The sequence below is a fragment of the Temnothorax longispinosus genome, chromosome 1 (assembly GCF_030848805.1).
Source record: "Temnothorax longispinosus isolate EJ_2023e chromosome 1, Tlon_JGU_v1, whole genome shotgun sequence".
Classification (NCBI taxonomy): domain Eukaryota; kingdom Metazoa; phylum Arthropoda; class Insecta; order Hymenoptera; family Formicidae; genus Temnothorax; species Temnothorax longispinosus.
In genome coordinates, this window is record NC_092358.1 from 14,720,790 (window position 1) to 14,747,353 (window position 26,564).

The 26,564-nt window shown below is 40.0% G+C and overlaps 1 protein-coding gene and 1 long non-coding RNA gene across 2 annotated transcripts in view; one reads left to right on the plus strand and one right to left on the minus strand.

Annotated features, from left to right (window-relative positions):
- Positions 1-25,311, plus strand: part of LOC139812300 (uncharacterized) — a 36,742-nt gene extending 11,431 nt beyond the window's left edge. Inside the window, exon 5 of the mRNA XM_071777016.1 lies at positions 25,140-25,311. Within this exon, the coding sequence (XP_071633117.1) occupies positions 25,140-25,251 (112 nt within the window). The 3' untranslated portion in view covers positions 25,252-25,311. The remainder of the gene's footprint in view (positions 1-25,139) is intronic.
- Positions 1-26,564, minus strand: part of LOC139810527 (uncharacterized) — a 359,450-nt gene that overhangs the window by 298,133 nt on the left and 34,753 nt on the right. The gene's annotated exons all lie outside the window — the stretch shown is intronic.

A 26,564-nucleotide genomic window follows, 5' to 3' on the forward strand; every position in this document is an offset into this window, starting at 1 on the left:
TCGGGGGTAATCTTAGAAACTACTGAATCAATTTCAAAAATTTTTACACTGGTGGATAGCTTTTGAGTAACATAGGCTATGTGCCATTGTGCTACAACCAAATTTGAAAAAAAATTCGGGATATCTAAAATTTTAAATTCTTTAAAAGAGTCGTACTTAATGATTTTTCCTGTTTAGATTTTCCTAATCAACCAAATCTTAAAGTATTATATATGAAATAAAAATAGAAAAAACTGAGAAATATAATAGAATTCATAAAATTGTTAATAATAAAAAAGTTACCGATTTCTGTTTAAAAAAATCTATGTAATTGCTTTGATTTCCGCAATTTTTTTTATGGATAGAGTATATTAAAGTATATTAAAGGTAGGTTGGTATTGAATTTGGCGAGAATCGGTGAAAGGGTCTCTGATTTTTGCCTTATCGATTTCTGCACGAAAAGTGTATAAGTTATACATGTATTTGGCGAGAATCGGTGAAAGGGTTTCCGATTTTTGACTTACCGATTTCTAATTGTTGCCTTACCGATTTCTGCTTGAAAAGTGTATAATTTATACATGTAATTTTATAGAGTATCATTAAAAGAAGGTTGGTATTGAATTTGGTGTATATAGCAAGCAATCTTAAAATACCCGAAAAAACGCCCGGGTAAACCAAGGGATAATGTCGCTGATCGGTAAGTGAAATATCGAAAAAGCGGAAATGACTCAATAGTGTGAAACTCGAGTAGAAAAAAACCGGTTATGACATGTTTAATCCATGAAAACATTTATGCGGTCTGATTTGAAATTAGAGGCATTTAGTTATGATTCAAATTACGAATATCAATTTCATCCGAGAGTAATAATTGGGGAAATGGATGCAATATGTGATCATTGTCAAGCAAAAAAGTTTAAAACTTAAGCACCTAAAATGTGTTATTCATGCGGAAAAGTTAAATTACCGTCTTTAAATCAACCACCCGACACACTTTTTATGTTTGTCCACAATAAGAATGTGGCAGTCATCATCAGCCACCAGGAAATCGTGGAGAATACGATGCACTATACGACGCGATAACAAGGTTAGAAAGATCGATACAATCTGTCAAAATCTCAGTTACTCCGATTTGTTTGACAAGACTTCGTGTCTCCTAGCAACCGAGTTTTTCAAAAAGTCGCCCATAGATGGATGCCGTAACTCGTATTTCAAATTCAGGAGCGATGTAGATATAAAGGCGACCGATTTCGAGGAAATTGGGCGATTCGGCGAATTGTCCTGAGGTTTACCAAAAGGATCAAAACGCCTCGAATTTTTGATAACAAAAATCCTCCTTGTTCCTACAAGGAAGGGATTACCAAGAGGCGCAAGACTCGCCCTCTTTCTCTTGATCAGATCTTCGCGGTCAAGAGCAAGGAGATTGCGCCAGCCGCAGCCCCAGGCGCTAGACGCCCCGTGGAAAGCGCTCAGTCGCTTCCTCCAGGCGCTAGCCGCCCAGGTTCCGGCGCAGGACGCCTAGCTCACGGCTCCAAGCCGTTGTTTGCCGGCGCAAGGCGCCCTGCTCCCGGCGCGGCGCCGGTTGTCCAGTCTCCGGCACTCCGCCGACTCCAGGCGCTAGCCGCTCCTCGACGACTCCTGGCGCAAGTCGCTCGACCGGACGGTCCCTACCGTCTCTCAGCGCAAGTCGCTTTCCGTCTCCTGGCGCCAGTCGCCTGTCCTCAACGACGACTCCCGGCACTGGTCGTCCTAACCCTAGGTCGTCGATTCTCGGCGCTAGTCGCCCGACTCCTGTGGCCACAACACCACCGAGTAGAAAGAGGCCCTTCGAGATAGGGAGTCTACGCCGGATACAGGAGGGGACTACTCCACCAAATACGTGGGTCCTACTACCTCTTATTTCTCCGCCTCCGCTTTCTCCTATAAGGAGATCCACCGAGGGGACGCAGACGGTTCAGCAAGAGAAGCAGAATTCAACTACGCAAACGGTACAGGGAATGAGACAGGATTCTTCGACGCAGACGGAGACACCAGAATCCAGCCAGGCGGCGAAGAAAGAAGCAGCGACGCAGACCAAGCAACGAGGGGGTCGAGGGCAGCAAAGAAGACGAATTTTGTTCAGCAAGAAATTATTAAATAAATGTTGTAAAATATTAAAATAAAATAAGTTAAAAAAAATAAAAAAAATAAATTAAAAAGATCTTAGCAATTATATTTAACGGGACGACGAAACGTCCAAAAAGATATTAAAACACAAATAAAGTCGTTTGAAGAAAAACGACTCCCGGGCGAAACCCGGGTAACCAGCTAGTGTTAAATATTTTATAAGGTTTTATATGTACAAATAAATCATAAAATAAGTTATTAATATCATTTTAGGTAATAACTCTTCAAATGACAGTAATAAGTCATCAAGTAGCGAGGAAATCAACAATATTTTTTCTAAGCAACAGAAAAAGAAAACTAAAATTGGTCACAATAAAAATGTAAGTAAAAAAGAAAGATTGGAAAGCTGTAATAACAAAACTAATGAAAATTTAGACGGCATAAATAATGATAAAGGTAATATACTTAATATAATAAGATAAATAAAAAGTACAACTAAATTTTTGTTTTTTCTAAATAATTTTTTCTATTTTTACTTTACGTATAGCAATGCAGTAAAAATTACACAGGACCACAAAACAAATTTTTGGAAAATCAACTGGGATCAGAGTAGGTTTCTTATAGATTTTGGGTCACTAAATCCGAATTCGTATACCGTTTTGCTCCATCACGTCTAGGTTTTTAGATAATCGAGAAAAATAGCGGAAAATCTGTGAAAATTGAAATAAACATTTAGGGCAAAAGCAAAAATATAACATCAAAATGCGGGCGCAGAACTGATTTAAATATATTTTGGTAAGTTAAATAAAATGCAAAAAAATAAGGATATTAAAAAAGGGCCGATTTTCGCCCAGAAAAGTGTAAAGTAAAGAAATAGTGTTTTTTGTAGATTTTGATTTCCTGAATACGATAAAGCTATTAAAAAGTTCGTAATAATACTTTAGCGCAAAAAGTCGAACGCGGGTAAAATTCTAACGCGAGTAATCCGAACGCAATTTAACCAAACGTAAATACTCAGCAGAACGCGAATACTATTCTAACACAAGAAATTATCTAAACGCAATTATTCTGACGAATAGCATTCTCTCATAATTCAACCACGTGAATAACATTCTCCAACCAACGCGAATACACTCTCACGCAATATCGCGCGTGAAATCTAAGTCCCGACCGGGCGACACACTGCGAAACACGCGGTCACGAACACGAAGATCGCGAGAAATGGCGTACTCGCAATATCGAACGTCGTCATTGACGCGCTTACCGCGATCTCCAGGAGTTATAGATTTCGGTCGCAATCCCACGGCCACGAGACCATTCCGGTGCCCCTCGTTTTCGGTGTCGATCGCTAAATACGCCTTGGCGGCGAATACGCTAATTACCGCGAACATTTCCGAGCGAGAGTGCGACCCGGAGAGCGGTGTCGTGGCTTTACATCGAGAATTTTATACGAGGCAACCTCACCGTAAGTCAGCACTCTCCCGAGAATCTTCGCCGTCGTCCCAAGGGTCGAAAAAGATAGTCGTCAGAAGCTAACGGACGGAGTTCGGATAGTATCGCGACTTGAACTCGATATGTCTGTCTCTAAGCGAGGACGATCTAAGAGTGCTCCCGAAATTTCGCTCGATGGCGTAATCGATAACGCGCCCCACCCCGGGCGTACGCAGCCCCGCGACGCTATTGCGCGGACCAATGAGGGGTGAACTCGTAGGCTCGCGGTGTATCCTCGCGCAGGGCCGTTAATCACGGCTTTTCGCAGGGCGTCCAACGATCTTTCGCTCGTGCGGCGATTTTCCGGGATCCTTTCCGGCAGCGGACGGGACGTGATTGCCTCCGCGATCTTCTTTTTTGGTCCGGGAATGGTGGCCAACCCCCCCGGACTCCGGTCAGTAGTGTGAGGAGGGCAGGTGTGCTTATCCTGGTGTCCCGGGGCCCTGCTACTACGGGTCCGCCCGCCGCTGTGTCACGCGCCGCGCGCGTGTCTTTCTGCGCTCCTTCGCTCTCGGCGGCCCGCGAGTTGTCGCTTCGATCCGCTTTCCGTCGTCCGATTTCTCGCCTCTATCCTTTTCATCGACTCCGCTTTCCGCGATCCTCTGCATCCTTTCAAGAGACCCCGGGTCTCGGGCGCGGTGAGGCGCCACGCAATGATACAAAAAGAAAATAAAAGGATCAGCATAACACAACGCGATTATAATATGCCTCTGGAGATCTCGCATCGACTCATTTCACGTCCTTGGGCGTGAAAAGGTCGCGAAACCCGCGCCTTGTGACGGCGGCGGGGCGCTGCAACGATGCAGCGAAACTGCAACGTCATAATATTTTTACATAATATTAAAACTAGTAAATGGAAGTTTTAATCGATTTCCTTAGGGTTACAATTCTCATCCATCACTACCCTTCTCCTCTCATTTAACCCTTCGGACCAACGGCTTAACGTCTCTTTCCGAAAGACGGAGCCCAGTGTGCTCCGCACAAGAACCTATCTTGCACAGAGAGCGCAGCTTTCGGAAAATAAGTTCCATGTTTACATGCTCTAGTGAACTCAAACCTGGTTCTTCAGATTACCAGAGTCTGGCGTTCTACCACTAGACCACACTGCCGCCCTATTAAAACTTCTAGATATGAAATTTTTATTCAAAGCTATATTGGTAAACAGAAAAATTATGTTACAAATAAAGACAGATCTTTGCTACAATATTTGACAGTTACACAATAATAATAACATACATTGTTCGAGAGCACGCAGTAGCGCGAGGTAGCGCAAGAAGGACTGGCACGAGGAAAAGCAGTTTACACAAAACAAAATAAGTTCATAAAAATTAGTGTATTACAAAATAAAGTGTCTATATATACAATATGTACAGTGTTTGTTTGTTTCCAGAAAAGGAAAGAAGCCGTGAGAGCGCGCATAGAAGCTAGCACGGCATGCAAAACAGCAAAAGCGAGTTCGCGAAGCGCAATAGCAAAAATTCAAAGCGGTGTGCAAAAGCGGTCTTAATTTGCGGGTGAACTGCGAGCGAGAGAGCTTTCTTGGTCCAGCGGCGATCTTTTATTACCTCCGAGACGAGGCTCTCTCCGGGCTAATCACCAATAAATTTCGCTTTTTAAAGACATTGAAGGATATTCGAGGAGTCAGTGCGTGATTGGTGGCAAAGGGCCGCTCGCGGAAACGTTCGCGCTTGACATGCGCGGAGCTCGAATTTCGGGAGGGTGATTGGTCATCGGCGGCCTATGTCATTGTGGCAAAGTTTTGTTTGACGACCCGACGAGATCGTTGCTTGTTTTCGATCACAATGTTTATAGCATGGATTTTTCCTTTGTGTGAGAGCGGTTGCTTGATTTTGTTGTTGACGAGCGAATGTCAGCGAACTTTCCGGAATGCAAATGATAGAAAATCCATGCTATAATGAACAGTAATGCGACTAATTTAAGGCGAAATTTCTAATTTATTAAACGCGTGCAAGTACAGGCATGCAACCGAAAGCGATTTTCGGTACTAAATCCCACGATCTTAAACATGTTGGAACTATTAGTTTGAATGTCCGAGGAACTCGCGAGGAGATGAGGATGCTTTCGGATTTCGCAATGAATGCTCGTGTTATCACAAAATACTCCTTATTGCTTGAAAACGTGGTAACAATATAAGCGGACGCCATGCGACTGACGCGACTTCCTGTCGTAGCGTGCTTGGCGCCTTTTTCCTTCTGAGCACAGTCGCTCTCTATCTATACATACTACTATCTGTACATACATACGCCTGCATGCGCCTACTCGTCGCGAAGAGCGAAAGAGTACGAAAACCCTCTCATTCAACAAAACATACATATTTTTAATCTGGTCGAAGAATTTGGTATCAAAATGCCCATAGAATCAATGCATGACTTCTTGGAATTTAATGAAAATTTAAATAACCGAGAAACCTCTGAAAAATTCGTATGTTTTAAAAATATAAATTATTCGTAGCAATGGGTTTTGTTCATATCTAAAAAATTAATTTTTTTTATTTAATAGATTACATTTATAAAAAGTTGCTTGGATCGATCCACAAATAATCCTACAAAAAGTGTCTATACGATATTAAGAAAAATATTTAAGAAAAATTTAGCGACACAATTTACAACTGTGAAAAAATCTGGAGAGAGAAAGGTTTTTAAATTAACTAACACATACAAAAAAATGAAAGGTATATTCAATAGTGCATTGTAATTGCTATAATATATATTGCTATAATCTGTTTAGGTGTCTCCACGTAGAATCGTACTTTTGAAACATTACACTTCTAATCCGAATCTTTGTAGATTACCCAATCAGAACCCATCATTTTTTTGGAAAATTGGGATAGATTCCAATCAGATCCCAGAAAATTTTTTATGCAGGGAAGGCTTGTTCATGGTCTGCAGCAAAGGGTACTCGTACAGATCCCACGAGCGGAAGCCCTCACTTATCGTCCGCTCTCCAACGTTTGTAAAAGGGACAATTTATTGACGTCGTTCAGCACCACGTGCGGCATTCGCCATTGCACTTTCAACAGAGTAATTCTAGGATTCTTGTGGCGTTTCGGTTTCGTGATGATGCAATTGGTGTCGTTTCGCGAACGTATCATAATGAGTTTGTGTCGCGCATTTATCACCACGCGTTTGTAATCCTTGCAAAAACCTAGGAGTACGTTAAGGGATACGCAGAAATTGAAATCGCCAATTTTGAATCTCGAACGAGGTCCGACGTTATCCTCGATCACAGTCCATCCCGCGTTTTACAGCTTCCTGCTTCTCTAAGCGGTCAGCGACACGAAATTCTTGATCGAACTGGTTATTCCGACGTTTCTGTTCCTGTCGATCTCCACGCCGTTGAGTTTGTACCGAATTTCGTCGAACATAAACGCCACGCAATTGTTGTCCATCGTCGTATCCGAATTCGTTTCCGGAATGTCGCCGGAGAGTACCCCCTCGATGTACAGAAAACTTTCGCAGGGTAGAGTGTACAGATTCTGCTGCTGTATCGGTATTCGTATTCGTATTTCGTCGCTGTGTCCGAACGTAGTATTGGCATATGGATTGTAAGTGTGAGTCTCGATCTTGACTCACCTCCAATATTCAGGATGTCGGCCATGATCGTTCTTCACGACGAATCCTAGAGATCGTAAAAAAGCGACGTTCGCGGCGCTCAGTCCGTTTTTCTTCTTCTCTCTCTGTCTACACGTTCTTTTCGTCGGAGCGTCGAACGATAACGTTCGCGGGGCAACGGCGGATGTGGCTCTTGCGAACGACTCATAACGAGCATCTTTCGCGCGCGCACATATATGTCCCCGATTTTTCTTTTATCTTCTGCGCTGCACGTGTAGTCGAACCGTTATCTTCTCGCCGCGAAGGTCGATCAATCATCGATTTGATCCACGACGCGCAACGTTATATCAGTGATACTCCGCGTGATGACCGGAAGGTAAATAATCTGCGTCCAGAGTCTCCGACAGCTTATATCCCGGTGGAACGTTCGGCCTAAATTCGTGTATCGTGTGTGCCGACTTGCCGTTGCTATAGGCTCCCGCGGTGACGTTACATTCCACGCAAATGATATTCACGCACATAATATTTACCGGTTCGTTGGACGTGTGCCATTTATCGGCTCGAGTACGCGACGTGTCGAGAAATCTTGCAAGAAGTCAACTCTATAGGCGCGTTTGTGTGTGATCTTGCTTCTCATGGTGTTCTTGTTAACGCGCAGAATTATCGAGCGTTCGCTTTTCTCATGGTCGTCATCGTTATCGTCTACGTATATGTAATCGTCTCTCTTCTTCTCGCGTAATGTTTCGCTACCGTACGAAGAAATCGTACGTTTCTTGCGGAGGATAGCCGTTCTCAGGTATCTACCTATAGCGTCCAGTTCGTACGATCCTTCGGGAATAGCGATCACGTCTACGATGTAAAAGTAAAATCTATTGTCAGTGGAGTCAATGTTCGGTATCGTGTTATACGTCTCGAAATTCGCGAAACTTATCTCGTATTCGCCGTCGCTCAGATCCAGAGCGGGAAAGTAGCTGGCTGAGAGGACGCTGCTTCTTTCGGTTAGCGAGAGAGTCAGCAACATAGCGAGATTGTTTCTCCATCTCTCATTGTCAGAGACGTTTTCAGTCGACTTCTGGGAAGAACCGCAGACACAATTGACGGCAGATGCTCTGATCGAACGACGGTTGTACACGATATTCGCGTCACTACAAAATAGATCGCATTGTTTCCCCTTTTCGCATAGGCGACCCAGTACGTACCCGAGCCCTCCGCGTCGTCGAGATTCACGATTCCGCTCTCGTCGCGACGCACTTTGTCAGCAATGCGTCGCGTATAAACACGCCCCTAAAAAAAGGTATGCGCGAAAGGCGCGCAGACCGATTTAATTGCTCGTTTATCGTGACGCCGAACGGCGACAAATCGAGCGTCGTCGTCGTCAGCGTTTTTTTTCGGCGAATTTTGTTTTACCCGTTCTCGTTACGCCGCTACCGCGTTTGTACGGCGCGAGATACAGTCCGCGACCCTCCAACGCGCGATTGTGACGTTGCAGTTTCTCAAGCTGATGTCGAGCGGCCTTGGCGTCGTTTACCGTCTTGTCTACGCCAGCCGCTCCACGGATCAAGGATCCGAGCGCTCCCAATATTGGTAGAAAAGGTAGGAGGCTCCCGCGTTTTGCTATCGGGAGAGTTTTCTTCCTCGTTACCGCTCTCCTCTTCCTCTTTCTTGTACCCATGCCCAATTTTGTTTTTGCTTTTATGGCAGCCCATACGGCGGTCGCGGCGGCTCTCTCGCCAGGGGTTGTGCCGCTTGCCGTGATACGCTCGCGCGCTTTTTCAGTTAGCGCTCGATCGGCGACGTGTCAATCGGCGAGATCGCCGCTTCGCGAGTAAGCAATACCGTGCTCGCAAGACGCCTTGTCCAACGGATTGATACCTCGATCACCGCGCGCTAGACACTTGGCGAGACGACTACCCGCAGAATTGATGGCCGGGTATGTGTAATTCGACGAGAAGCGCGTTTATCGCTCTGTCGAGGAGGCCGCTGTCGACGCTTCATGCCGCTCTGCGTGACATGCACCGCAATCCCTTATGAGCGATGCGGGCCGTCTATGTGCGTTCTCTGCCACGGACCATTGTAATGTTCCAAACACGGACGACAGTCCTGTACGTCGGGATCCATCCTCAGATAAACGGGCAATTTGTCCCACAGTCGATTGAGGTAGGTAGAAAAGTTGCGCAGCAGAAGAATCTTTGGCACGAATTGCAGTTGTTCGGCGGACAGATCGAGAATATCGCGTTTATCCGTAGGAAAAACATTGCGATCACTGAGAGCGTAAACCGATCGAATGTACGTATAAATAGGGCAAGTGTGCCCGCACGCGCGTAACAATGCGATTCGTGTGACAACCGTCGGCGAGAGGAGTGTCGAATCTCAATTGCAAGACGCGACTAACGTCGGGTTTAACGTCAAGAAAGACGCGTCAAGAAAGACACGGTCCTCTGTTATCGATCGCGATACGTTGCGTCATCTGCGGCCTTTCTAACTGCGGTAAGACAAACGTGTTGATAAGCCTACTGGAAAGTCCGCACGGTTTGCTTTTCAAGACCGTACACGTGTACTCGATCCCTGCATCAGCCGAAGTATCATTACCTCGAGAGACTTCTCAAATCGATGGATAAGATCGGTTATCATGCGTTCTCCAACAATTGCGACGTCGTGCCGCCGAGCGAGGCGCTCCCCGATTCAATATTCATGTTCGACGACGTGGCCTGCGAAAAGCACGACGCAATCAGGGAGTACTTCGCCATGGGCCAACATTCGAATATAGATTGTTTCTATCTCAGTCAAACGCCAAGATACCGAAGCACCTGATACGCGACAACGCGAATTTGTTGATCCTGTTTAGACAAAACGGGACTAATCTGAGACACGTGTACGACGATCACGTGAGTCCCGATTTGTCGTATGAAGATTTCTGCGCGTTGTGTCGTGAGTGTTGGCGGCGGAGAGACGGTTTCGTGGTGATAGACAAGGACAGCGCGTTACAAAACGGCAGATACAGACGGGGATTCAACGACTTTACCGTAATGTAGAGCGATCAGCTGTCGAACGTTCCGAGAGCGACGAGCGGCGCGCGATGACCGACGCGAGGAACACCGCCGAACGAGAAAAGACCGCGCAACAGATCGCTAAAACGCACGCGTCGATACGCAGAAAATACAGATCGTTGAAAACCGGCTGGATGGAGAACAAGATCGCTCTCGAGATACAATTCAAGCCGATCGTCGACCCGTTGAAATAAATCGTCGAACACGTCAAGAGAGGCGAATCCAAGAACGACAATGCGGCGACAACGACGACGACAAAAGGAATTGTCATTAAAAAGAAACGCGAGAATAGCGAAGGTGACGACGAAAGAAAATTTACGCAAAAGATAATATCGAGACCTAAGAAGAGAAAAAAACAAACGAGCGCCGAGTCGGAGATCCATTTCACGCCTCTGGAATCGCAAAAGTTGTCACCGTACGAGCGGAGGGGGAGGAGGACGTTTTCGAGACAGAGAACAACGCGTCGCCGTTGCCCTCCCTCGAAACGTCCGTGAGGGACGTTCTACGAACGCCACAGGGTCACGAGAAACTGCACAGTCAATTGGGTCCGTTGGGACGAAGATACGTAGGCTCTCTCTCTCTCTCTCTCTCTCTCTCTCTCTCTCTCTCTCTCTCTCTCTCTCTCTTTCTCTCTCTCTCCCTCTCCCTCTCTCTCTCTCTCTCTCTCTCTCTCTTCTCAGCGGAGACGCGAAAAGCGAGGTCAATCACGTTTATGTCGGGTGTATGTCGGCGTGTATGTCGGGTTTGACGGCACGATGCTCGGCGACAAACGGTTCGACGTGAACGCGGACGACTCCGTGATCGTGGACGGGGTGAGATACGCGGGCACGCGTAGCTTGTACGAATTAATTTTCAAGAGGATGTCCGATGACGCAATTTACACCGAGGACGACGAGCAAAAGTACAGAAATATACTATTGGCGACAAACGCTTACAGACGCGGTCACAATGCCCTTGACCCGTCATGGGTAACAAGGGATATAAATACAAGCACATCATCGCTCTGTTTATATCGTACGAAAGTAACGAGTCATCTACCGATCCAAGATGGCAAAAGGCCAGCAGGAGGGTGGCCCGAAGAAGATCACCGTCAACGTGAAAACCCCCAAGGACAAGCAGAGCGTGGAGATCGAGGAGAATGCGACGATAAAGGAATTTAAGGAGGCGGTCTCCAAGAAGTTCAACGCACAGGCCGATCAGCTGTACAATATATAATAAATATATTGTAAAAATTATAAATATGTATATTGTCCGCGTTCGGTTAAACTCAGAAACATTTGGGACGCTCGATAGCACAGGGATGTGCCTTCGCTTTGGTGTGCGTTGGAAGCATGTGGAGGGGATGCGCTGCTAGCGCATGCCCAGGGGCCATATTCTGTTCGTTGTCAATGTCGTTAACGGTGTCGGCGCAGCTTTTACATGATACAAAAAACTTGCACAACGACGCTGATCGAACCGACAGTTATCGGTAAGTAGGAACGGAATACAGGCCCAGCGTATCTCCTTCACATGCTGCCAACGCACACCACAAAGTGAAAACATATCCGGTGTCGCACATGTGTCTGGTATATTTATAGTCAAGGTCAGTAAATGGACGCGGCGTCAGCGTCGCACGGTCGCCATTTTTGACCCAGTGAGTATGTATTAGTGCGCGTCATACTATAAGTATTGTGTGTGCGTGCAAGCAGCAGTTGAAAAAAAGTGTAAAATGGTGTAAGACGAACAGTTACAATGCCTGCTGTGCAAAAAATTGCAAAAACCGTACTGAAAATGGTTTTTGTATGTATGGTTTTACTTAACTTAACCTTGCAACCGTAGGCGCCGGGACAGCCACCTGATGGGACGAAGACGACAACCACGCATCCAGGTGGGGAAGCGCGCGGTTCCATCAGCGAAAAGCCACGTACGACGCAATCGAAGAGTAACAGCGAGCGTCCCGAGGACGGATGTTTCTAGGGAGCCCAAGTCCTTTTGTATATTGTACTTTTGAATTTTCTTTTGTTTGACCATAGAGTCCCTTTAGTTTACGTTTTATCCGTCTGGCGCACTAATATAGATATATAAGATAGATTTAGGTTATGCGACAGCGATCACCGAGCTGCGGCTCACTTAGTTCGTAAATTACCTTTTCTTCCCGATCCATTTCAGTTTTATTTCGTTTCACGGCACAATAGTGTTTGGCCCGACTGGGAGTACATTTTGTTTATTTGCGCGTGGATCGCGGTACCGCGCAGGCTAATGCAGTAGTCGAGCCACACACAATCTTCAGACCGGGGATGACCAGACCCGAATTTGCGTGATTCGCGACGTCCATTGAGCTGGGCCATGACTTAGAGCCGCGAGGGCACGAAATGCCAAACCACGCGGAGCGCGCAAGTTGAAAACCACCTGTGCCAACTCGCGAGGTCCCCAAATAGGGGCACATGCGAGGAGCGCCGCGATCCGACCACAGAGGTCCGAGATAGCGAACCACGGTCATATCAGGTGCCACTATCGTGCGCGGGTCGCGAAGAAAAACCACCTGTGCCGACTCGGGAGGTCCCCAAACAGGGGCACACGCGTAGAGCGCCACGATTCGATCACTGGGGCCCGAGATAGCGAACCACGGTCAGCAAGTACCGCTGACGTGCATGGCGCGCGAATAAAAATCATCGGTGCCGAACCGCGGAGGCGCGATATAGGGGCACAGCTAACGAGCGCCGCAATCCGATCACCAGGGGACGAGATAGCGAACCAGGCGTCATCCACGGAAAAAACCACACGGTGCCTCGAGAGCGAGACTTGGGACACCCGAGGAACAGGTCGCCGTCGAAATCCGACCACCCGGACATGAGTTACGGGGACGGTCCGCGAAGTCGAGACCCGAACGTCGGCTGCGAGAACTGAGTCCGGAATATCGGTGTTAGGGACCGTGGAAGCGAGCACCGGGGGTCGTCGTCAACGGCGGGTGTCGCGAAAACGACCTAGACGTCTTCTGCGGGAAGTCGATGCGGGGTCCTCTATAGGGATGTAAGAGAGGACGTGCGGACAGGTCGGCGCCGTCAAAAGTCGAAAATTAAGAGTGGTGGAAAACCACTATCCGGGAGCCGTTTAAGCGTGTCGCAAATAAAGTACTGCAAGTGGAAATTTTTACCGCGAACATCTGGCACGGCCCGGAGTCGTAAACACCCATTGTTAACGCGGAGCGTGGAAAAGTACCGCGAGGAGAAAGCGGCCGAGACCCCATGGTGGGGGTAAACTATCAGAGGTAGGGAGCCCGAAAGAGGAATATTCCTCGAAGCAGTCTCTCGTGGGCGCTCGTACAGGTAACATCCGCCTCGCGCGTATATCTCGGCGTGTCGCAGTAATTATCGCGATTACGGTCCGAATTACGAAATTCGTTTACCACAGCGTCCGGAACAAACGGGAACGCCCGCACAACGCGTTACAAGTCGTCGATACGAAAGACAAACAGTCCTTGCGTACCAAAAACGGAAACTTCGCACTTTGCGAGACGTGCGACCGCCATCTTGTGCGGGAACAACAATTGTGAACAACCGTCTTTGTGAAACGATAGTCTTGAATAAATCGAAGAATCATTTGTGAAAATATACGAAGTTATCGATTACTTACCTTCTACTTACCTGATCAAGCGGTGGTCAGCCATCTTGCGAAGGAGTCCATCCGGGTCGAAGATTATCATCGGTGCTGTACCAGAGGAAGCCATAGATGAGGCACCCGTGGCGGAAACCTGAAAAAAGCAGTATTAAATAAGTTAATTTACCACATTCCTTATACTTACCCGTAAAAGCGGTGGTCAGCCATCTGGCGTACGCGGTGATCCTGGTCGGCGGTTAGCAGCGGTGATCCATGGATCGGCGACGTAGATGAGGCACCCGTAGTGAAAACCTGAAAATAATGAGAATTTATTAAGTTAATTTACTACGATACTGTAACTTACCCGATCAAGCGGTGGTCAACCATCTTGGTCCAACGTTGAGGCAGGCTGGTAATTGATATCGGTGATCCGAGAGGAGGCGATGCAGATAAGGCACCCGTGGCGGGAATCTAAAAAGAAAGAAGGATTAAGTAGTTAGTTGACACGTTCTTACCTGATCAAGCGGTGATCACCCATCATTGTTCCTGGTTGACTTTGGTGAACGATAAACAGCGGTGGGTAAAAGTTTACAATAACTTACACAGCTCGGATTACTTTGACCTTGACATATGTTGTCAAGGACATAATACTGAGTAACTTTTCCTTATAACTTAATCGGCGGTCGCTTTTTATTAAAAAGTTATTAACAAAAAAAAGCTTGGCAACCTCACCGATTTCAATGACCTTGATATATGTTGTCAAGGTCATGACCCCGAGTGACCTTCAGAAGGTTTTAGCCGTTGCTCGTTATTCGTTAAAAAATTATTAACAAAAAAAGTTTGGAAAATACGTAGGTTAGATGACGCGCTTTACAAGTATTTAACTGTTTAAAGCGCGACACTAATCTACATAAGTTAGATGACGCGCTTTAACAGTATTTAATTGTTTAAAGCGCGTCAACTAACCCATGCGTAAACTATTTCAGGGCTACCGTACCTCCCCCGAAAGCAGGGGGGGTGTGGGTGAACCTCGGTTCGCGTGAAAAGTGTATGCGTAAACTATTTCGACATATATATTAGTCATTTATGCCTTCCAATACTCAAAATAGCTGCTATATTTTTCAAACTTTTTTTGTTTATAACTTTTTAATAAGCAGCGACCGCCGACTAAGTTATAAGGAAAAGTTACTCAGTATTATGTCCTTGACAACATATGTCAAGGTCAAAGTAATCCGAGCTGTGTAAGTTATTGTAAACTTTTACCCAGCGGTGCTCCGAGAACAGGCGATGGTAATGAGGCACCCGCGCGACGGGATTCTGAAATTTATATTGTTTAAACAAATTGGTTAACCATAGCGTCGTTAACGTCACAGATATTTACCTTCTCGGTAGAAATAGGCTAAACCGAGTGGCGACCGATGACTTAGAGGACAAAATAGCGTGTCTCGTAGCCCGATTATGAATCGTCCGGTTACAACCTAACTTTTAAACAACCTATACTTTTAAACATTAACATTAACATTTACCTAAAAATCAAACATATTTTTTGGCTGATCAGCTGAGCGATTGTCGTCACCATTTTCGGTCCAAATAGCTTGAAGTTAATGCGATGACCTTATATCTGTCGCTGATGTCCATTTACCAAACTTGTTTATAGTAAGTTCTTATTTCAAGATGTCTTAAGTAATGTTTTAAGATGCTAATACGGCTCTGTGATTGGTTAATGACATCTTAAGTTGGTTAATGACATCTTCCCAGACAGCACAAAATATTTAAAAAATATTTTTAAAATTTTTTAAAAATATATACGTTAAATATTTTGTAAATATATTAATGTCTGAAAAATGCAAGTATCTAAAAGATTATAATAGATATTTAAAAATAAATTGTAAATAATTATCATCAATATTATCAAATATGTTTTTAATTTATTCTTTCTAAAAAAGGCAAGTTAAATCGATACTCGCATCTCTCGAAGTCTTCTCGAAAGTCTTGAATTGCTTTGTTGGCTCTTTTCCGCGATGCCGATTGGTTCTCTTTCGATTGATTGCCGTCGCGCCGTGGCTTGATTCATCCCGTGAGGGGCTGTCATCGCGGAGTGTGTCGTACGTTTTGACAGTTTAAACGTTAGCCTATATTGTCGTGTGAGTGTCGTGTTTGGTGCTCGAATACTACCGCATCACGAAGCAGGCGGTCGTGGATGTGCGCGAGGTGCACACGCAGCACACGAATCCTCTGTTTAATAACGCCATCATTAACAGTATCCTTCCACTCATTACACGAATTGACAATTATTCTGCTAATTTTGTCGTACATCCATATTTAATGCTCATGTCCTGCTGTTCGTCAGTGTTCTCAGCGATTCATTTCCTTGTTGCAATTTATTAAAGTTTCCTCTTTATTATAATAGCTTGTTATCGTAGTTTCCTAATATATAATATATAATTACGCACAGGAGAATGGCTTCATTGGCTCTGTGTGCATGTTTTTTGAACTGACGCAGAGGGAGGACACGACTGAGCAAGGTACATCGAATAATTTAGTTAAATCTGGGGTTAAATCATTTGTCTGTCATTTGTGTTAGTCATATGGATGGTCGTTAAATAATTGTCGTATCTCGATCTATTTTATCGATCTATTTTAGAATTCCACGGTCTGGATACGGAAGTGTTGATCAGATCACTGAGAACGCTGGAAGCTGCCAGAAAGGCAGAGATTATCTCGTTCGATGATAATCAAGGCGTTAAATTTTTCTAATGCGTAGAAGGTAATTGTCGCTCGTCGAGAATTTCGCGGGTACAGTTTTACATGTAAATTATATTCAATTGCGTGCTCGTTAAAATTTAATATATGCATTTAGATGTACATTTTTATGAAATAAAAGTCTGTTCCTTTATACTGACGTACAGCGACATAAAGAAACTCCTTAACATGGCTTATAAATGCAAACATTTATTTAACACAATATTGGCAATACATTTTTTCCTTTTTCTTTTCTTACAAAAAAAGTAAACCAAAATCGTCCGGATGCTAAAGCTAACGCGAACGTGGAAAAGATCTGATGTATTTCGAGTATGAAATTAATGTAGCCAATTATTATATAGTTTTTAAGATACATAAATCATATGCGGCACATAGGTTCACTCGAAACGGGGGAGAACATAAAAATCGCGACAGAAAGAAAAATAAATGCAAGACTTCCCGTGCCAAAGTCAAGGTACTAAAAAATCGAAACGAACGAATTACGTAGAACTTAAAATACGTTTACACTTCCCCCGTATAAATTTAAAAATCTTCGCGTTAAATGTCAAACTTAAAAGGAAAACGATTATCCTAGGCGCCTTAAATTTAATTGAAAGATTTCTTCTCTGCACTTTTGATCTTGCGGTAGAAATTCGTTTCTCACCTCGCGCAGCCATTTGTTCTTGGTTGCTGTGGTCCTCATCATGCATTCGGGCGTTGAAGCTTCTACTTCGAACGATCGGAGAACGATCGATGCGTCTTGTCAGCGTTCAATCTGGCAACTAGCAAGCTTACCGCGACACTCTGGAACCCGGTGCGCCCGAAGATGTGCAACCTTCCTACTGAACATGCATACCCAGCGAAACAAATTTCGAACTCTAGTGTTCTGTATTCTATCGGCGACAGCTTCTGAGATTCGTGGTGTTCTATTCGAAGAACTATGATCTCGGTCGGGCTACGTTCGCAAAGATTTTTTATCACGCCTGGAGCTGCTACGTGAGAGGACCGGGATTACCGATCGGTGACTGGCTCGAACAGATCGTATGTGGTCCGCTCACGCGGCAATCTTTCAGTAAGATTCACGAAAAAACGGAAAGCATCGCGGGAAACATTCGAGGTGACGGCGATCTCAAAGGTAATATCCGCGATATTCAATGGGAAACATTTGTCGCCAACGGTGAAACTGCAGTTCAATTATTCCATTATGCCATTCTCATATTTTTTTTCTGGTTTTCCTGGTTATTCTGATTCTGAAAAGAAAATTACTCATTAATTTTCAAAAAGTAGTTATGAAAATAACTTTAACGAATTATAATTTAACTAGATATAATTTTTTAGTTTAATTGATATACTTTTATTTTTTTATGTACCTGGTATTGCGATGCTGTTTACCTGTGTTGAGATTAAATGTTAATCGCGTTTCCATGATATCTCGCGATGTGCACGACTGTACATCTATCACGCCTATCGATATACTGATACAAGCGAGAATCGAGACTAGCGCCGGATCTATCCTCGTTGGCATGCGCGAGCACACGGAAACTCGAGCCGGTTGGTCTCGCCGTACATCTAGTCAGTCGCAATAGAGAAATCAGTTGTCGAACACGCGCATTATATAGTACTGCTAAATAAAGCATTATAAAAGACTAACGACTGCAAGTGAATAAACCCGTTTCTCTCCTGCTCCGTTTCTCACAACCAATCTGCTCTAACAACCTGATTATCTTCTAGCTTTCTTTTTTTAGGTGTTTGGACGGCTTTTATTAATTGTATTAAAGACATTTTTCCTTTTTTGGGATGTATATCTTTAATGTCATTAACCACCAAATATGGTGGAACAGCTATTAAATTAATATATTAATTAATAGATTATATAATTACATAATTGAATATGAAAAAGAGATAAGAAGAATAAGTTAAATGTAAGAATCATAGAAGAAAAAAATAAAAATTAACATAAAATAACTATAATACCAAAGAAAATAATCTTTTACTGTATCTAACTTTTTCTAAAAAATTTTTTTGTATAATAATAATTTAAAATTAGCAAATATACGTATTCTATAAGTTTCGCGGAAATAAACATAAATATTTGTAGGAAAAATATATGATGTTAACAAAATGTACAAATGATTGTTGCAAAAGAAGAAAGAAATTCTATAATATTTATAGTAAAAAGAAAATTGGAAAAGTTAAATAAATTTAAATATAAATTAATTAAATTTTAATTATTATTTTAATTTTACTATTTAAATGATTGTTGCAAAAGAAGAAAGAAATTCTATAATATTTATAATAAAAAAAATTGAAAAAATTAAATAAATTTAAATATAAATTAATTAAATTTTAATTATTATTTTAATTTTACTTTCATTTAGAAAAAATGTTAAAATAATAGTATGCATAAAAAATTATTTATATGATATGTAATTTAATTAGTTTATTTTTAAGTTAATTTGCTTTATTTTTCTTACTATAACTAAATTGATATTAGAAAGTGTCTTGTATAAACATTTAGAAAAAAAACAAAAAAATATAAATATTACCTGAATTTTGCATAGTTCCAATTAATTCAATTTTATCCCCTTTATTTAAATTTAAATTTAAATATTTATCATCATCAAAATTTAGAATGTTGATTTCTAATTTAAATGTGCCGTCAGTTATAGATCCACATCCTATACTTTTGTTTAGTTTATTATTAACAACGGATCAAAAATTTGTTTTTATGTATGCTTCTAGAACTGTAAAAACAATATATATATATGTTATATAAAAAGTATGTCACATAATTTTAAAGCTTAAAGTAATAGATGTACATAAAACTCACTAATACATTGTGAAGTATTCGCAACTTCATTTAATAAAACTCTTTTTGGATTTATTTGCTCCAGTTTAGGATAATATTTTCCCAAATTAGTTATTACTGTATTTTTTCTAATTAATAGTTCATACCGTACATTACCGTTGTTGTATATATTCATTTTAGGTTCTCTAGCTTGTAGTCCGTCTAAATGAAAAACCTATTTAAACGTAATTTAATGTTATAATATTACATTTAATTATATTTTTAAAATAATATTAAAATTATAAGTTATACAAAATTTGTTTTAATGAGTTGTTCTATCGGTTTGATGTCGTCGTTCCAAGCAACAATCTGAATCCTTTTATTTCCATTATTAACATAAAACTTAAAGAATTTGTATTTTGTGTTTGTACCAACAGTACGAGATGCCTCAATGCCATCCACATAGCCAATTATTTCACTAAAATAGAATCATAGAATTTATATATATATATTTTTTTAAGAGAGAGAGAGAGAGAGAGAGAGAGAGAGAGAGAGAGAGAGAGAGAGAGAGAGAGAGAGAGCGAAAAAGAACTATAGAACTTATAGCGAAAGCGAAATAACCTATATAACTTACACTGTTGAATCGAAGATTTGTATGTTATCCAATACTTCATTCGGTGTCAACAAATTTATCAAATTTTCATTATCCTTCAAATCATTAACAATATTTACACCTTTTTGAAAAGCCTCTTCAAGTGCCATTTTATACATCTGCAGTTGAATTGATTTAAATTTAAAAGTACCTGTATTTGTTTATCACCATGGAATTTATATTCTTCAACTATTTTATTTGTAGGGGTATAATTCATGAAAATCGATTAATCGTTCCCACGATACATATATATTTAACCAATATATATTCTAAGGACAGAGTTATTTTGTGAGTAGTTTTATTTCTTTCTTTATTAAATAACAAAAATCTTTTTTTGTTCGTATTTTAATATATATAAATATATATCTTTTTCCAAGAATGTCTTTTTCGATTTTTGTTATCAAAAACCTCTTTTTTTTTCTTTGACATATTTCTTCTTCAAGAATATTCTGTGATGTAATCTTATTCTGATATATTCTTATTCTAAAAATATCTAATATTTCTTTCAGATTATCTACAGAGTCGTTTAACCTTCCCTTTTCTCGTTTCTTGTCCTCTCTTTATAAGTTTGATTGTACGTGTTACTTGCATAAAAATTATAAGCATTCTACAATTGGACGACAAGTAAGAATAAGTCTTTTAATAGAACAATATATATATATATATATATATATATATCTATACTATTATTATAAAGCAACAGGGTTTGCATTTTTTTGTTCGCTATGATCTCGGAAACCAATGGACCGAATTTTTACTAAACGTATATGAAATAGGGGTAGAATTTCTCGGGGAGTGCTATAGGGTGTATAGTTTTTCGTTACCGATTTTCTGGAAACCGGTTTTTCTAATTTCTTCAATTTTTCGGGAATTTATTGACCGAATCTTAAAGAAGCAGTGGTAGAATTCTACGGGGAGTGCCATGATGTGTACAGTTTTTGTTACCGATCTTTTTGGAAACCGGTTTTTTTAATTTTTCCAATTTTTAGGGAAATAATTGATTGAATCTCAAAAAATTATACATGAAGAAGGAGTATAATTTCCCGAGAAGTGCTATAAAGTGTAGATATTATTTTTTGTTACCGATCTTTTTGGAAACCGGTTTGGAATGACCGAATCTCAAAGAATTAAACATAAAGTAGGGGTTGAATTTCCCGGGGAGTGCTATAAAGTATATAATTTTTTGTTACCGATCTTTTAAAAACCGGTTTTTTTAATTTTTCCAATTTTTCGGGAAATAATTGATTGAATCTCAAAGAATTATACATGAAGTAGGGGTAGAATTTTCCGGGGAGTGCTGTAAAATGTACTATTTTTTGTTATCGATCTTTTGGAAAATCGGTTCCGAATGATGAATCTCAAAGAATTGTACATAAAGTAGGGGTTGAATTTCTCGGGAAGTGCTATAAAATATATAATTTTTCGTTACCGATCTTTTTGGAAAGGGCAATCTTATATATAAAACAGATATATATAAAACAGAGAAAGAGACTATTTGCGTGTCTAAATACACATGTTCTCCGGGGCGAAGCCCGGCGGGGCATGCTATCTATACTATCTATACTATTATTATAAAGCAACAGGGTTTGCATTTTTTTGTTCGCTATGATCTCGGAAACTAATGGACCGAATTTTTACCAAACGTACATGAAATAGGGGTAGAATTTTCCGGGGAGTGCTATAGGATGTATAGTTTTTCGTTACCGATCTTCTGGAAACCGGTTTTTCTAATTTCTTCAATTTTTCGGTAAATAATTGTCGGAATTTCAAAGAATTGTATATAAAACAGGGGTTGAATTTTCCGTGGAGTGCCATAAAGTGTATAATTTTTTGTTACCGATCTTTTTGGAAGCCGGTACTGAAATTTTTGAAATTTTTTGTTACCAATCTCTTTGGAAGCCGGTACTGAAATTTTTGAAATTAAAAATTATTTGACCGAATTTTTATTAAATTTCATATACTTTTAATATCGATTTTTTTGGAAACCGGTATCAGAAGTTTTTCGAATTAAAAACCATTTAACCAAATTTTTATTAAAAGTATATAAAATAGGGGTAGAATTTCCCGGGGAGTGTAGAGGTAGAGTGTATAGTTTTTTTTACCAATTTTCTGGAAACCGGTTTTTTTAATTTTTCTAATTTTTCGAGAAATAATTGTGTTGGAGATACGAAGTGGCTCCAGTCGAACTTTTAAAAAATTGTATATAAAACAGGGGTTGAATTTTCCGGGGAGTGCCATAAAGTGTACAATTTTTTGTTACCGATCTTTTTGGAAGCCGGTACTGAATTTTTTGAATATTTTTGTTACCGATATCTTTGGAAGCCGGTATTGAAATTTTTGAAATTAAAAATCATTTGACCGAATTTTTATTAAATTTCATATACTTTTAATATCGATTTTTTGGGAAACCGGTATCAGAAGTTTTTTGAGTTAAAAACCATTTGACCAAATTTTTATATTAAAAGTATATGAAATAGGGGTAGAATTTCCCGGGTAACGAAAAACTATACACCCTATTGCACTCCCCAAGAAATTCTACCCCTATTTTACATACTTTTGGTAAAAATTTGGTCAAATGGTTTTTAATTCGAAAAACTTCTGATACCGGTTTCCAAAAAAATCGATATTAAAAGTATATGAAATTTAATAAAAATTCGGTCAAATGATTTTTAATGGCATATTATATGCAAAAATGCTTTATTTCCGAAATATAAATTTGTAATATTGAAAATTAAAAAAAGGCAAAAGCTACGCGTATATATGAGAGCAATGCATATGGAGAGAGGGAGAGAGAGAGACTATTTGCGTGTCCTAATACACATGTTCTCCGGGGCGAACATATACATTCTCACGACAGAGTTATATAAATAATTTTATTTCCTTTTTTATTAAACACAAGAATTTTTTTTCTTTTTTGTTCGTACTTTAAGGAGGTTCAGTTGCTTCATCAGGGGGAGTAGTGGGACGCGGGAATTCTAGCAACAGTGTACTAGCCTTTGAAGTAGTGGGAGTAAAAAAGATTGCTCTGATTGGTCGCCGCGTATATTGTGCGTGCTGCTGGTCACGACCGTGGCAGTCTAGCAGACAAAAAATCAAGCAATTTATGTTTTAATAATTAATTTTTCTATGAAATGTGCGGTAACCTTCCCCTTTCTTTCACTCATTTATTTGTAAATTATTAAGTTTCATATGCATATTTTTTTTCCTTATCATTTGCATTTTTTCTTGTACTTATTTCATTCTGAAGGTGTACAATATGTCATTTTCCATAAGAACCTATGCTAAAAAGTACAATTTTTGGAGTGGATTTTTTTCATAACGGGACGGTGAAAAATCCCTAAAAAATTTACATAATTTTATTTTGCATTCCAGAACAACATATTAAGATTTCATGAAACTGGCTGCATTTTTTTGTAGCGACGGAACCTCCTTATTAATATATAACTCTTTCCAAAAATCTCTTTTAATTCCTGTTCTAAAAAATCTCTGTATTTTTTTCTTTTACATATTCTTTCTTCAAGAACATTCTGTGATGCACTTTTATTCCAATATATTCTTATTCTAAAAATATCTAATATTTCTTTCAGATTATCTACAAAGTCGTTTCCTTTTCCCGTTTCTTGTTCCCTGTTTATAAGTTTGATTGTACGTGTTGCTTGGAAATTATAAACATGCTACAGTTGGACGACAGGTAACAATAAGTGTTTTTAATAGAACATTATATATGTATATATATAATATTATTATATATTATAACTTTCGACTCGAATTATTAATTGTTTGAGAATAGCGCCTTCAGCGTGTTTATTAGAGACTCAATTAATACTCCGTGGGTGTCTCGCGTCCGCATTAATATTATTTCTGTTAGATGAATCCATACACCCCGCCACCGGCTATTCTTGATTTATTTATTGAATTTATCTTGTGTTTGATCGAAGCCGGATGGATAAACGTTGTTATTTTCTCGATAACCAGTACTCAATAAATGTTATTTTCTCGACAACCAGTACTCAATAAATGTTATTTTCTTTGTTATCTGACTGAGTATGAAATTAACGTGTCACCCCGCCGAAAATCGCGCTGCCCTTCATTAACCCCGCCCGTGATTAGGGCAAGCTAGCCGATTCCACGCACCTCCACACTTCGTTTTGCGTCTCGTTTAGGTTTTCGCGATTTCGTGGACGCGAATGTACGCGTCTGGCGCCCAACATTCGGAATATTTCGTGGAGTATCGGAGGTGCGAGGAAATCACTGGAGAGGCCGACCATCCCGCTCTCCTAAGTCCTTTTGATCCGGCACACGTCTCGGAGCGGTCCGGGAGTGCAAAAAGGTCGTGACAACATATACATGCACATACGCACTTAAAAATTATTAAAATTTCATGAAACTGGCTGAATTTTTTTTTAGCGACGGAACCTTCTTAATATATAACTCTGGTAAATTTCTACAATTAGGGCCCCAATGAGAAATCAATTAAAAAGAGGTAAATTCTATGTATTTTTGCCCCCCGAATCCAAAACTTGATAAAATTTGGGGGTCGCTTGTATTTACTAAGATATTGTGGTAAATATTGACATAAAATCATTATTTTCAAAAGTTAATGACTTTGTGGGGTAGACCTTGCTTCACCTTGCACAGTAAACATAACTCTTGTGTTCTCACAAAAATCATAATGTGTGCCCTGCTTTAACGAAAATCACAACTTCTATAAAGCAGGACATACACACGTATGTGTGTGCCCTGGTTTAACAAAAATCACTTCTATAAAGCAGGACATACAAACGTGTGTGTGTGCTCTGCTTTAACGAAAATCACAATTTCTATAAAACAGGGCATACACACGTGTGTGTGTGTGTCCTGCTTTAACGAAAATCACTTCTATAAAGCAGGACATACACACGTGTGCGTGTGTGCCCTGCTTTAACGAAAATCACAACTTCTATAAATCAGGGCATACACACGTGTGTGTGTGTGTGCCCTGCTTTAACAAAAATCACAATTTATCAATTTATCAATTTTGGCCACATACAGTATTTCACAACCATAAAATTTTAATTTAAATGGCACCGTTAATGAGTATGCGGACAACTTAATTTGTGATCAGAATATTGAACGAACATGGCGAGAAGTCCGAGCCAACATTCCACGGTACGGAACGCAAGAAAAACATCTCATCGGATACATATCAGAATTTTTTTTAAACGGCGATACAAGTTTAGCGACAAAATAGTTGTTTTTTTCGAAGCCATTGGAAAATTTTTTCCACCGAAAGAGAATACAACCGACAATGAGAATAATTAATCCGTATTTGATAAATAAAAAAACCAAATATCCGAGTTTAGTGTTTTTTTCTCATTTTCTTAACAATAACTCTAACTCATTTTCTTAACAATAACTCTAACTGAAAAATACAAACGACCCCCTTTTATCAACAGTTTTGAATTCGAGGGGCAAAAATACATAGAATTTACCTCTTTTCAATTGATTTCTCGTTGGGGCCCTAATTGTAGAAATTTACTATAACTTTTTCCAAGAATTTCTTAATTTTCTAATTCCTGTTTTCAAAAATCTCCATTTTTTTTCTTTGACATATTTCTTTTTCAAGAATATTCTGTGATGCACTTTTATTCCGAGATATATTCTTATTCTAAAAATATCTAATATTTCTTTCAGATTATCTACAGAGTCGTTCAACCTATTTTCTTTTCCCGTTTTTTGTTCCCTGTTTATAAGTTTGATTGTATGTGTTGCTTCGAAATTATAAACATTCTATATACAGTTGGATGACAAGTAAGAATAAGTGCCTTTAACAGAATTATATATGTATATATATAATATTATTATATACATATACATGCACACGTATACGCACTTGCACACACATATATACTTAGTATCAAATATTTTTTGTTATATTCTTCTATTATAATACGTATATTCTTAGGACAGAGTTATGTAAGTAATTTTATTTCCTTTTTTAATAAATAACAAATTTTCTTCTTTTTTGTTCGTACTTCAATATATTTTTTTTCCAAAGATACCTTTTCTTATTTCTATTCTCAGAAATCAGTCCTTCTTTTTATATATTCTTTGTTCAAGATTATTCTGTGACGTATTCTTATTTCGATATATTCTTTGTTCAAGATTATTCTGTGACGTATTCTTATTTCGATATATTCTTTGTTCAAGATTATTCTGTGACGTATTCTTATTTCGATATATTCTTTGTTCAAGATTATTCTATGACGTATTCTTATTTCGTTATATTCTTATTATTCTAAAAATATCCAATATTTCTTTCAGATTATCTACACAGTCTCGTTCAACCTGTTTTTTACTCCCAACTTCTGTCAGCCGAACGAAGGAATATTTCCCTATTTTTTTACCTCTTTATGAGTTTGTGTTAAACGTGTTGCTTCGTAACGTTTTTGAAAATTATAACATTTAATACGGAGTTAGAGGGAATTAGACAGAGAGGTAAGTATAAGTGCCTTTTACTAGAACAATCTATACATTTACAATATTACACACACATTCAGAGTTATATGTGTATATATATATATATATATACATATTATATATCTGAATTATATATATATATATAATTATGACAT